General features: G+C 47.1%; 1 protein-coding gene across 1 annotated transcript in view; it reads right to left on the minus strand.

Moving 5' to 3' along the window:
• Nucleotides 1–772: 772 nt before the first annotated feature.
• dvl2 (dishevelled segment polarity protein 2) overlaps nt 773–12,360 on the minus strand; it is a 46,423-nt gene continuing 34,835 nt past the window's right edge. The window contains exons 10-15 of the mRNA XM_043683366.1: nt 9,832–9,899; nt 8,734–8,868; nt 6,276–6,407; nt 5,601–5,777; nt 3,870–4,097; nt 773–2,047 (exon numbers count right to left, since the gene is read on the minus strand). Coding sequence (XP_043539301.1) covers nt 1,602–2,047; nt 3,870–4,097; nt 5,601–5,777; nt 6,276–6,407; nt 8,734–8,868; nt 9,832–9,899 — 1,186 coding nt within the window. The 3' untranslated portion in view covers nt 773–1,601. The remainder of the gene's footprint in view (nt 2,048–3,869; nt 4,098–5,600; nt 5,778–6,275; nt 6,408–8,733; nt 8,869–9,831; nt 9,900–12,360) is intronic.

The following is a 12,360-nucleotide window of genomic DNA, read 5'->3' on the forward strand; positions in this document are numbered from 1 at the left end:
CCCCTACACCCCCTCCCTATAACCTCCCCGGAGCCTAAAATCTGTAACTCTGCCCTTTTGTCCAATTCCCTAAACTGTGTTCTAACACCATCACCTCGTCTGGTCCCAATCAGCTGCCCATCTCTGAAGAATTCTTCAGTCCCCTCCAACCCGACTGTTTCTGTATTGTCCTCCAGCTCCTGTCAGCTCGCCCTGACTCCATAACCTCTTCCAGTTCCTGCAATCGCCTCTTCTCAACCCTTCACTCTTCCTTACCTCTTCAACCTCCAAACCAGACGCCTCTCCCTGTCTCTAACCTCCCCATCTCTGTGTAACTGCCTCCATTCTGACAACCCGCTCTATTCTGTAATCTCCTCCAGCCCCTAAAATCCATCGTCTCTGAGCTGCTCTAATTCCTACCTATTGCGAATCCCTTGATTCCCGTCGCTCCACCATTGGTGGCCGTGCCTTCAGCTGCCTGGAATAAAAACTGATTCCCTCCCTAAACTCTCCCATCTTCTCTCCCTCCTTCTTTATGACCTACCTCTTTGAGTGAGCTTCTAGTCACCTGTCCTATTATCTCAGGCAGCTCAGTATCAGGCTCTTTTTGATATTGCTCCCGTGGGGCAACTCAGGAAGGTTTAAGTACAAATACTGCAATTCCTTGCTGGTGAAACTTCAGAAAGAAGCCAGGCCGAGCTCAAAGTGCTCCTTACTTTCAATCATATTGAGACAGTGGCTGCAAAACAGGATGGAAAAAGGCAGTGAGACACAATCGGCTTTACTGCAAAGATTCATAAGACTGTAAAGTTTATTTATGTTTTGTAAAAACTCCAAAAATCGTTGCAATACTGAGCTAACAACTGGATTACCAACGGACGTTCCTTCTGAAAACACTCCAACAAGGTAACCGGGTTACCTTTATTCTACAATTTTTAAAAGAAAACACAAGCCCAGGCTTTGCACTTGGTCCCTGAAATGACACTGCACGGCAATGGAAGGCTGACCGCCAGAACGGCCCTCAACCAAGTACTCCGCAAGGTCGTGATATCGAAACGTCAGGCCCCGGGCAGCTTGTAGGCAGTGGCCACGCAGTTGCTCAAATTGTTACTGTATTTTTTTTTGGAGTTTGCAGGTACAAACCCATCAGGGACGTAGTGATTACAGTGGAGGATAATACTCCGTCCTGGTATATAATATATATATAAAAAAAAACAAGAAATAAAAGACTAGAATTGCACTTGTTAATTGGTACTTCAATTAAATTATACTAAAAAAAACGCAGTTCGTTTTGAAATACTTGTCTCGGTTTCGGCTCCAGTGACGGCTGCCTTGTGTTGTCGAGGGTCAGCGGCTGCTTGTGTAGCCAGCCCTCCTTGATTAGTGTTTCAGGATCGTGGGTGTGAAAAGTGACGTTATTTACAATGTCAGCACCAGATTCTTCACCCCCCCCCGCCACTTCTTTGAGACTGATACGGCGACATAGAAGGGAAGAGAGAAAATGTGTGAGAGAGAGAGAAGATGAGAGAGAGAGAGAGATGTGAGAGAGAGATGTGTGTGTGTGAGAGAGAGAGAGAGAGAGAAAGAGAATGAACTGGAGAAGTGTCGCTCCGCCGCCTGAGTCACATGACGTCCACGAAGAACTCGCTGGGATTTCCCATGGCCATGTGAAAGGACTGACGGCTGGCAGTGAGCTCAGGGGGCACGGAGGCCAAGTCGCGGACTGGGGGCGCTCCGGGGGGTACGGCAGCAGATGACGGTGGTGGCGGCTGGGGCACCATCATCACCATCAGGGGGTTGTACTGCAGCGGGACCCCCGGTGGCCCGTAGGGGTGGACAGAATGGTGGGAGCGCACGCTGCCCATGACCGAGTGGTGGTGGCTGCGGTGGCTATGCTCACTGTTGGCAGCCGAGCGCTCACTCCCGGTGTGATCACGGCGCACGCTGCTCCGGGTGGAGTACTCCGACTCGCTGCCACTGCCCGACTTGGAGTCCACCGTTTTACTGTCTTTGTCTTTGCCCGTGCGCCTCTCGCTCTCGCTGCGGTTGGACCCACTGCTCCGGCTTCCTGCAATGGAAGGAATCACAGCGCTCTAAGGAACAGTGACGATGTTACTGGACAAGGAATCATGCTCAATCCCACCACGGGGGGTTTACATTAATTCATGAAATAAATGAAATGATAGCTCGTGTGTGGAATGTACTTCCTGAGGAAGTAGTAGGTGCGGGTACGGTAACATCATTTAAGAGACATTTGGATAAGGACATGAATAGGAAAGGTTTGGAGGTACATGGGTCAGGAGCAGGCAGGTGGGACTAGTTTAGTTTGGGATTATGGTAGGAATGGACTGGTTGGACTGAAGGGTCTGTTTTTGTGCTATATAACTCTATGGCATCCAAGCTTTCACTCATCAGGACACATACAAGAATGCCAAATTTCAAAAGGATCAACAATTTACACTGCACGTGATTGGTTGGCAAGTACACTCTGATTGGTTAACATCTTGCCATGGAGCACGCATCCCTGAACTAGTACCCCATAAGCCTTTGTTGAACTGAAAAACAGGCACATTGCCTGTTCACATTCCTTCCTCCCGACAGAGAGCAGGTCACTCCATATGAATTTAGGTCCCTTCTGGTTGGAGACACAGATGTTTGATCAACAAAGTAGTCAGGAATTATTGGGGGGGGGGGGGGGGGAGGAGACAGACAGGAAAGTCAACTCAAGGCCACAGTCCTAGCAGCCAAATAGCAGAGCAGGATCAAAGGGTCAAATGGCCTCCTCCCAATGTGGGTACACAGCCTTGAATAAGTTATCGATGGGCCACACCATCACTATCCTTACCTGGTCAGGCTTACACGTGACTCTAGACCCACAGCAATGTGGTTGTTCCTTAACCACCCTCTGAAATGGACAAGCAAGCCACTCATCACAGGGACAACTGTGATTCATGTAAATGACTTGGATGAAAATGTATGGGTGGGTTAGTAAGCTTGTAGCTGACACAAAAAAAGGTGGAGTTGGGGTTGGCAGAGAAGATTGTCAAAGGATATAGTGAGATCAGTTGCAAATATGCGTGGAGAAATGGCAGATGGAGTTTAATCTCGGTAAGTGTGAGGACTGCACTTTGGGAGATGACTGCACTTTGGCCCCTGAAAGTGGCCACCCAAGTAGATAGTGGTAAAGGAGGCATATGGCGTACCTGCCTTTATTATCAGGGTATTGTATACAAGAGTCAGGATGTCATCTTGCAGTTTTGTAAGACTTTGATTAGGCCACACGCAGTGTATTACGTTCAATTCTGGTCACCACATTACAGGAAGGATGTGGGGGCTTTGGAGAGGGTGCAGAAGAGGTTTACCAGGATGCTGCCTGGATTAGAGGGTATGAGCTATAAGGGGACACTAGAAAATCTCTGGTTACTTTCTCTGGAGCAGCAGAGGCAGAGGGTAGACTTAACAGAGGTTTTAAAAATTATAGATAAATTTGACAGTCAGAATCTTTTTCTCAGAGGTCAAATGCCTAATATGAGAGGGGAAAAGTTCAAAGAAGATGTAAGGGGCAAGTTCTTTTTTTTTTACATAGTGTGTGGTCGGAGTGTGGACTGAGCTGCCATGGATGGTTGTGTTGGCAGATGTGTTAGGAGCGTTAAACGGATTATTAGATAAGCACATGAATATGCAAGCACTGGAGGGACACAAACCAAGGGCAGAGAGAAGATATTAGTTTGATTTGGCACCGTGTTCAGCACATGGTGACGGAAGGGCCCATACCTGCGCTGTCCTATTCTATGACACAAAGTGACTCTGTTTCAATGATCCAGCCAAAACCTCCCAACCCAGGCACAACATCGCAAACAGCCTCGGACTTGCACAAATCCCTCGCTCACCTTCACTGTGCTGGCTGCCGGCACTTCCTCCGCCCCCGTAGCTGTAGGTAGTTAGCTCGTGGTAACTGGGTGGCTGTGTGGAGTAGGGATGTGGAGGCGGGTAGGGATACTGGAAGGAATGCATTATCGGCCACGGGGTGGTGCCCGGGTGAGGGAGTGGGGTCAACGTGTCCTGGTCGGAGGCGCCACTTGAACCGTCATTGTCATTCAAGGAGAGATTGGCCAAATCTGCATTGGAAAGAAACATGAACGTTATGCACTTGCTTCCTGATAATTAACCGAGATGTCCCAAAGTAATCCTTGCATCCATAAACTGCAACGGTTTTATTGTTTCATGGACCAAGGGCAGGTGGAAGGGATTAGTTTAATTTGGCATGATTAGATTAGATTAGATTCCCTACAGTGTGGCAACAGACCCTTCGGCCCAACCAGTCCACACCGACCCTCCAAAGACTAACCCACGCAGACCCATTTCCCTCTGACTAGCACCTAACACTGGGTAATTTAGCCTGGCCAATTCACCTGACCTGCACAGCCTTGGACTGTGGAAGGAAACCGGAGCACCCGGAGGGAACCCACGCAGACACGGGGAGAATGTGCAAACTCCACACAGCCAGTCACCCGAGGCTGGAATCGAACCTGGGACCCTGGTGCTGTGAGGCAGCTGTGCTAACCACAGAGCCATCGTGCGACCCTACCCAACATAATGATGTTCAGCACAACATGGTGAGCCAAAGGGCCCATTCCTGTGTTGCACTGTTCTATGAACCAGTTCACCATGCGAGAATATAACCAAATGCTGGAGACCCGAAACAGAAACTGCTGGAGTAACTCAGCAGGCCTGGCAGCATCTGTGGAGAGAAAGCAGAATTAACATTGCAAGTCTGGTGACTTTTTGTCAGAGTTCTGACGGAAGTGTTCGCTCTGCCTCCTCTCCACAAATGTTGCCGAGATTCATCAGCAGTTTCTGTTTTGGTTTCACAATGCAACAAGTCCAGGTGAATCAGCAACACGGGGAAAACAACCATCACATCAAGGCTGGGGAGCAACCATTCCTTTCTCATGTTAGCCTCAAGCTCACCTCCTGAACGCTCCACCCCTCCAGAAACACCCAACAGCTTCCAAGCTGCTGTGACATCCTCCCTCCCTCCCTCCTTCATCGTCACCTACACACAAAATCAGGCCAACACCCCCGCCCCCCCACCCGCAGAATTCCCGCGGTTCTCAGTCACATACTTCTAACTCTGACTTTTTCAGACCTGAAGAAGGGCTTATGCCCGAAACGTCAATTCTCCTGTTCCCTGGATGCTGCCTGACCTGCTGCGCTTTTCCAGCAACACATTTTCAGCTCTGATCTCCAGCATCTGCAGTCCTCACTTTCTCGACAATTTAGCATGGCCAATTCACCCTAACGTGCACATCCCTGGACACTATGGGACAATTTCCCATGGCCAATTCACCCTAACGTGCACATCCCTGGACACTATGGGACAATTTCCTGTCTTTGTAAGTGAAACCCTGTCTTTGTAAGTGAACTGTTTGAGCCCAAGTAAGTCTGACAGGCACCCACTCCAAGGCCACTACCAGCCGGAACAAATTCCCCATGTGCCCAAGGAGCAGGAAAGCTGCAGTCCATTATTGGGTAAAGACTTTGCTGAGATGAGCTCCTTGAAATCTTGTTGCCCAAGGTCAGACGGAGGGGATCAGCTCCGTGCACACACACACACTCACAGTTTTCACAACCACTGAAATCCCCAAAGATGTAGTAACACTGCTCGGAAAAGGTGATCTTGTTGACTGTGTGACGGATGAAGCCAGCCTTCAGCAGGTTACTCGCGTACTTCCTCGCCTCCCTGCGATCCTGGAAGCCCTCGATGTGGTGGTACAGCCAGTCCACAACGTCGGAGCCTGCGCGTCAGAAACACAAGATTCAGTCCCATCGCTTCGACAATAACGAGGCTGTGGGCACAGCGCAAACAAGAAAGATGGATGGTCTTGGTTCGGGCGTCTCCAAGAGACGGAGAGGACTAAAGCACATTGGTCAACGCACAGAGTCACACAGTGAGCAACCCTCCTTAACCTGTTGAAGAGTGACTCTATATAGTTGCACAATGATTAATGCGTATACTTCAGAATAAATTGTGGCCATGTACAGATAACAAGCAGCCTTAACTCTGGGCTAGTACATTTGTAGTTACACAGCAAAATAACCTCACTCCTCGACAAGCAGGAACCTCATGTAGTTGGACTGTGAATGACCTGTATGCCACTGAAATGTTACGGTTACATGTTCATTCATTTTCACACCCTGATGAATAAAAAGGTGCTCCGTATCTATTTGCAGTGAACACCACTGCTGTGCTTATCGGTGTTGGATGATAAAAGACTGACCAAGAAATAACCCACCTAAGAATGCATTGGGGATTGTAATCTTCAACCACATCCTGTCTCGAACCTCAAGGCCAGACTCTGGGGAAGCCATCGCCTTAGCAACAGACATCATATCCGTGTGGATGGACAGGTTAAAGTCGTCAAAACCTGGAGAAAGATTTTGCAAATTTGTTACAGCACAAGAATCGCCACAGATCCAAACAGAGACCAACACTAACACAATTTTGTTCTGTCCATTTATTCATCCTGAGGTTTATAAAACGACTGGCAGGCGCTGGTAACTGCTCATGAACTGGAGATGGGGTTAAGCTCACTCCTGTTACCACACTGAATGATCAAGGTCAGGAGCTGAACATTTGGAGGTGTGAACCTTTATTCCAGCCTACCGCTCTGCCAGCCGTGGCTCAGCAGCTAGTCTAGTCCCTCAGCCCTCAGAAAGTCCTTGATTCAAATCCCACACCGAGGATGACCCCCCCAGCTCAGTCCCAGGGAGTGCTGCACTGTCAGAAGTGCCTGGGTTAAAATAAGACCTCAAATCAAGGCCCACCTGCTCTGCCTGGTACGTTTTGAAGTGTTACTTTGAAATTGAACCAGGCTGCTCTCCCCAGCATCTTTGGGACAATATTTGACAAATTCAGACACACATTATATCTGGTTACGATCGCACTGCGGTTTGCGGGATCTCCCTGTGCCCAAAGTGGCTGCTGTGTTTCCTATATAACAATAACGACCACCAAAGTGACTTCATAAACGCTTAAGTCGCCTTTGGTCCAGTGGTCACCAAAGACACTTTAAAAACAACTTCTAAAAAACTTAGTTCTGTCCACCGTGTCCCAAAATACTTAATCAACTTGTGGTCATCATCCTGGTGGACTGGGTAGGGACAAAGTCACTTCATGGAACACTGATTCCCTGAACTGATGTCGGGATCAATAGTTTGTAATCAAGTTAATCAATCTTGTGTGACAGAACCAGCAGTCTAATACATAAATGAAAAATTCAGACAATACTCCGAGCACTGCTGGCTACGCGTATGGAAATGAGGAGGAGGATTTTTTGAGGAGAAACCTTTTCTGTTGAGTTCAGGAATGCTGATCCCTTATTGACAGGTTTATTATATGGGAACCAGCGTGAGAAAGCTTGTGACTTCTCTGTAACAGCAGCAGTGTTTTAGCTGCTTAGAATCTGAGAAACGAGAGCATGAAAGCAAGTCTTTTAGCCCATCGAATCCACACCAATCCTCTGAACAGCAACCCACCCAAACCCATCCTATCCCTGTAACCCTGCATTTCTCATGGCTAATCCACCTAGCCGACACATCTCTGGACACTATGGGACAATTTAGCATGAGCCTAGAGTGTGGTGCTGGAAAAGCACAACAGGTCAGGCAGCATCCGAGGGGCAGGAGAATCAACTTTTCAGGCAAGAGCCCTTCATCAGGAATGAAGGGCTCCTGCCAGAAACATCGATTCTCCTACTCCTCGGAAGCTGCCTGACCTGCTGTGCTTTTCCAGTACCACACTCTCGACTCTGACCTGCAGTCCTCACTTTCTCCTAGACAATTTCCCATGGCCAATCCACCCTAACCTGAACACCTCTGGACTGTGGTGGGGGTGGGGGTGTGGGTGGGGAGAGAACCAAAGCACCTGGATGAAACCCGCGCAGACACGGGCAGATTGTGCAAACTCCACACAGACAGTCGCCAGAGGTTACAATCATACCCGGTTCCCTGGTGCTGTTTGGCAGCAGCTCTAACCACTGAGCCACTGTGCTGCCCTTAAATACTGGTCATTTGACAGTCTGTGAACACGCAGACCTAGTTCACTCAACATTTATTTACAGCACAGTAAAGATTCACCGGATTTGTCCAGAGGATAATCGTACTGCCTTATGATGAGAGGCTGAGTAAACTGCAATGATGCTCTAGGAGTTTAGGAAAATGAGGGGTGATTCATTGTAACACTCAAGGTTGTGAAAGGGTTACACAGGGTAGACAATGAGAGATTGTTTCTCGGGCAGGGGGTGGGAGGCAGACTTTCAGGATAATTGGCCAATCTTCTGGGACTGAATCTTTTGAATTCTCTACCCCAGAGGGTTGTGGATCAATTGTTGAATATATTTACAGCTATTATCGACAGATTTTTGGGAACCAAAATGGGGAGCGGTCAGGAGAGTGGAGCTGAATCTCAAGATCAGGCACAAATGCATTGAAAGGAAGAGCAGGTTCAAGGGGTTTGAACAGTCAACTCCTGCTTGTTCACTGGGCCTGACTATGCATAGTACGATCCAACATAGCGGCACGAGACATTCCACAGGGGCTAAGGCATGCAGTAAGCAATAATGCCACCATTTATTAGCAAGTTTCACAGGCGCTATATGCCAGTGACCCAAGACAGACATGAACCCAATTGCTACGTTCAGAGTTCAAGCCTCCTGTCCGATATAGCGGAACCACTGGGAAGGATTCACTTACGTTCAGTTTCGGTAATTGAGCTGCTTGAGGTGATGGTGCTCATGGATGAACTAGCACCATAAGCTGGATATGCACCAGTTAACGCAACAGAGTGAGACACCCAGGCAGCAGGATCAATAGGTCGGATTGGCTCATCTACAGAAAGAGGAACAGAGAATCGCATCAGTGTGCGCAAAAGGACAACAAGAAAATAGAAGCTAGGATACAAATTGGATCATACTGGTCACTCAGATCAAGGTGTGACAAAATGGCAACACATTTCAATTCTTGAGCCATTAAATTCCTGTCTTTTTCTTTTCCTTCAAATTGTTCTCAAAGGCACTAGTTTGGCAGTGGTCCAAGTGGTCACTTTTCCATCTGGACCCGCTTGGGACAATTGATTCAAACATTGGCATACCCTGCTTTGTCCTCAATAGTCCCAGGCTCTGTCCTCAGCATAATTCTCCACTTTCACTTCCCAGGACAGTCATCACCTCGAATCAGGATAGCAGGAGGCCAATCAGCCCAATTAACCGTGCTGTCCCTGTCCGAGAATAGTGTGATGGGAGACAGTGTAGACGGAGCTTTACTCTGTATCTAACCCTATGCTGTCCCTCCCTGGGAGGGTTTGATGGGGGACAGTGTAGAGGGAGTTTTACTCTGTATCTAACCCTGTGCTGTCCCTGTCCTGGGAGGGTTTGATGGGGACTCTGCAGAGGGAGTTTTATTCTGTATCTAACCCCATGCTGCTCCTGTCCTGGAACAGTGTGATGGGGGACTCTGTAGAGGGAGCTTTACTCTGTACCTAACCCTGTGTTGTCCCTGTTCTGGGAATGGTTGACAGGGACAGTGTGGAGGGAGCTTCACTCTGTATCTAACCCTGTGCTGTCCCTGTCCTGGGAGTCTTTGGTGGGGACAGTGCAGAGGGAGCTTTACGCTGTATTTAACCTGGCGCTGTCCCTGTCTTGGGAGTATTTGATGAGGGACTGTAAACAGTCACCAAAATCTTTCAACTTGAAGCATTAGAAAACCTCATCTCATCAGACGTCAATAAACATCAATCTCAGTAGCACAGCACACACTGCTATATGTGCGGCGAAATATTATGTCAACACTTACTTCTGGGCAAAGTGAAGTAGCCCTGAGGTGATGGGTCCCAGCATTTGGCAACTGTTAAAATGATTGGCCTTAAAGAGAGGAAAACAAGCAGATTAAAGTCAAGTAAGTAGCTTTGAAAGGAGGGACAATATATCATAAAGCACCTGGGGTTGGGACAGGAATAGCAACGCTCCTGCACTCATCACACTCCTTCAACAAGATTCACCTTCAGCACATTCAAAACCAGAGTAAACATTGAAGCCAACACAACAAAACCAGAAGGGATTTTTTTTCTCAATTCAGTGCGTTACTTACAGATAATGTTGTAAGCCACAAGTGGCACTCAGTTCTGAGGTTGCTACTGGCAGTTTCCTCAGGTATTACACAGACCTGCAGAGAACAACCAGGCCATAATCCCATCTACTCCATGCCAAAGTTTCTGCTCCACATGAGCCTCCCGCTTCCATCTCACCCTATCAGTGTATCCTTCCACTCTTTTCTCTGCACCAGTGTCTATCCAGCTTACCCCTCCCTGAAACATATCAATTCCATTTACCTCAAGTTCCTCATTCTCACCATTCTCCAGTCTCTTAAACGCCCTAATGGATATACTTATATGGACGGTCCCTGGTTCAAGCCTTGCCCGATCCCCCAACATACCCAGATTCCTGAGTGTCTTCCAATCCTAACAGAATTTCAAAAGCTTGCAGCAAGTCTCCTGCAACTAAAACCAAAAGAAGGAGTACAGAACTGGAATAGCGCTGGAAAGAGCAACATGTTGTCAATGCTTTTTATCTCATACCCATCAGAAATCCAAATTTCAGACAGTTACAACCATTTACACCACAGGAGGGAAGGATACTTGTTGCAAGAGGCATTGGCCATGGAGAACTATCCAAGCTCCGACAGTATTGAAAAGGACAAAAAATTGAACATATTTCTCTTGTTTGCAGAGAATGGGTCCCTGTATCAAAACTCCCAGGCTGGAGTTTGCACACTCTTTCTTTTAATTATATTAGGGGTGACATGGTGGTTAGCACTGTTGCCTTACAGCACCAGGAACCTGGGTTCAATTCCCACCTCGGGTGACTGGCTGCGTGGAGTTTGCACGTTCTCCCTGTGTCTGCGTGGGTTTCCTCCGGGTGCTCCGGTTTCCTCCCACAGTCCAAAGATGTGCAGGTTAGGGTGGATTGGCCATGGGAAACTGCCCATAGTGATAGGTGCATTGGTCAGGGGGAAATATGGGGAATGGGTCTGGGTGGGTTACTCTTCAGACAGTGTGGACTTGTTGGGCCGAAGGGCCTGTTTCCATACTGTAGGGAATCTAATCTAATCATACAACACTGCGCTCGCTGATTACTCACCCTTTCCACGTTGCGCTGACCCTGGGTGAGAGACGGTGTTCAGTTTAACAACAAGCAGGCAAGGCCATTCAACCCCTCAAGCATCCAGCACCATTTAATGACATGGCAGCTGCTTTGCATTTTAACTCCATCCACCCACTTTTCATCCATTTAATACCGTATATACGTGTGCATAGGTCAATCTCATGGATAAGCCGACCCCTGATTTCTGTCCAAACAAATCTTGTATTTTCCATATACCTCGTGTGTAAGTCGACCCCACTATATTGCATTATTCCTCTTACAAAGGAAACTGCATATTCCCATGAATCCATTTAAACAAAATCGCATTCATTCACTTATACCGGTTACTCTCCTCATTGGTTTGTTTACTATATTGCTTCTCTATTCATTCATTACCCTACTTAGCCCACTCGGTTTACTACAGCATGTTTTGATTCATTCATTCAGACCGGCACTAAGTCTATCTGTTCTTATCACATCTTGTTCACTGTACATCCAAACATTAATATAGTTAAAACGTTAATCATTTTAATTGTGCCATTATATCTGAATAAAAGTGAGATATATTTGCTACATACCGGCATATCTTTAATTCTTTGACCAATTTGTTTATGTTGTTGAGATTCATAATATATGAGAGTAAATGGGAGGGAAACGGAAGGATTTGGTGGGGAAGTTCAAGAAACTTACACGCTCAGAATTTAATAAATGTTTCATTTTAGGTGTGCCATTATACCAGGCCATGATGATGTGGAACAATGTGATTTTGCAGGAAGATTCATAATATATGAGAGTAAATGGGAGGGAAACGGAAGGATTCGGTGGGGAAGTTCAAGACACCTACACGCTCAGAATAAATGTTTCATTTTAGGTGTGCCATTATACCAGGCCATGATGATGTGGAACAATGTGATTTTGCAGGATTACAATGAATCTTTAACATGTTAAATTCTCATAGTGGTCTCTTGCTTTTATCCAGTAATTACCTTTACTGTAATTCATTGTATTTTTCTTCTCTACCTGGGACTAGTTGAGCGATCAAATCGACTTTGGCTAATAATACAGTATTTCGAACTGCAGCATGAATTTCAGCTCCTCAAAACTTGTGCCCATGTATTATCGACCCTCTAAACTGAACCTCTAAAAATAGTCTTAAAAATTCGGCCTATACACGAGTATACAC

The sequence above is a fragment of the Chiloscyllium plagiosum genome, chromosome 48 (genome assembly GCF_004010195.1).
Source record: "Chiloscyllium plagiosum isolate BGI_BamShark_2017 chromosome 48, ASM401019v2, whole genome shotgun sequence".
Classification (NCBI taxonomy): Eukaryota; Metazoa; Chordata; class Chondrichthyes; order Orectolobiformes; family Hemiscylliidae; genus Chiloscyllium; species Chiloscyllium plagiosum.